Genomic DNA, 1,503 nt, shown 5'->3' with positions numbered 1-1,503 from the left:
CCTTAGCCACTTGAGCCACAGGCGCCGAGCCCTCTAATTCTTAATCATATAGGAAAGGAAGCATTATTTAAAGGGAAATTAACAAATAACTTTGGAAAGATGATCTCATAAAAGGGCTAACCACCAAGAAAAAGAAGACAAAAACAAGCAGCCAACTAGATTAAGTATTACCTGTTGTTTGTCTTTCTCTTGCAATATAAGGATGCTTTCCCCAATGGTATCTATGCCAGCACGACCAGCTCTGCCAATCATCTGTTTATATCGATTCCTCTTTAAAAATTCCTTAGCAACATAGGGAGCTCTTAAGATAACTCTGTGGAATTGATAAAATTAATTAAAAGACATACCATCTATTGCAAGCAGATAGAATCTTTTAAAAAAAATTTATTTATTTATTTATTTTTACTGTTGGGATTTGTTGAGGGCACACAGAACCAGGTTACATTGATTGCTTTTGTTAGATAAGGACACTCTTATAATTGTGTCCCGCCCCCCAAAGGTGTACCACACCCCTTATACCCCCACCCCCTCCCTCCTTCCGTTTCTCAGCTCTCCCCATTTTTTGTTTATTTTTTGAGATAGATCCTTGCTCTGCCTGGCTAGAGTGCAGTTGGCATCATAATAGCTCACTGCAACCTCAGACTGAGGCTGAGGTGGGAGGTTTAAGTGATCCTCCTGCCTCAGACTCTTGAGTAGCTGGGATGACAGGCATGTATTACCATGCTTGGCCAATTTTTCTTTTTTTTGTGGAGATGGGGGTTTGCTGTTACTTAGGATGGTCTTGAACTCCTTAGCTCAAGTGATCCTCCTGTGTTAGCCTCCCATAGTGCTAGGATTATAGTTGTGAGCCACTGTGACTGGCCTGTTTTCAAAACTCTTAATTTCATTATATCTAGTGGTATTAAATTTAATGACATAGTAACTAAAAATAATAGGTAACTATTATTTACCAAGAATATATGATGTTCTTTACATATATTATCTGTAATTTGTATAAAACTCTTAGTAATAATAATGTATTTTATTTTTTTGAAACAGAGTCTTACACTCTTGCTGTGGATAGAGTGCTGTCGCATCATAGCTCACAGCAACTTCAAAGGCTTAGGCTCAAGTGCTCCTCCTAGCTCAGCCTCCCAAGTAGCTGGGACTATAGGTGCCTGATGCAATGCCTGACTCTTTTTTCTGTTTTTAGTAGCAATGGGGTCTCACTCATGCTCTGTCTGGTCTGGAACTCTTGAGTTCAAGCAATCTACCCACCATGCTTGGCTATACTTTTCAAAATTTTATTTCATTTTATATTTTTTACAAAGGTGTTAACTAAAGCTCAGTTAAGTGGCTTGCCCTAAACTACAAAATCAATAATTATGTGAATAGTCATTTGAACTCAAGTCTGCCTATCTACAAGACCTATGATCAATTTATAGTAGTATTCTCCAAAGTTTTTTGATTTTACACTTCATAAATAAAAAATTTGACCATATGCCACCAGTATAGAATTTATGC

General features: G+C 37.5%; 1 protein-coding gene across 1 annotated transcript in view; it reads right to left on the bottom strand.

Moving 5' to 3' along the window:
* The window catches only part of HELQ (helicase, POLQ like), a 44,684-nt gene that overhangs the window by 19,050 nt on the left and 24,131 nt on the right, over positions 1-1,503 (bottom strand). The window contains 1 exon segment of the mRNA XM_023513345.1: positions 172-313. Coding sequence (XP_023369113.1) covers positions 172-313 — 142 coding nt within the window.

The sequence above is a fragment of the Otolemur garnettii genome, unplaced genomic scaffold, assembly GCF_000181295.1.
Source record: "Otolemur garnettii isolate 467f Iridium unplaced genomic scaffold, OtoGar3 scaffold00039, whole genome shotgun sequence".
In the NCBI taxonomy this organism is placed as follows: Eukaryota; Metazoa; Chordata; class Mammalia; order Primates; family Galagidae; genus Otolemur; species Otolemur garnettii.
The sequence above is the reverse complement of the archived record's forward strand: the minus strand, read 5'-3'. Positions and strand labels throughout refer to the sequence as shown.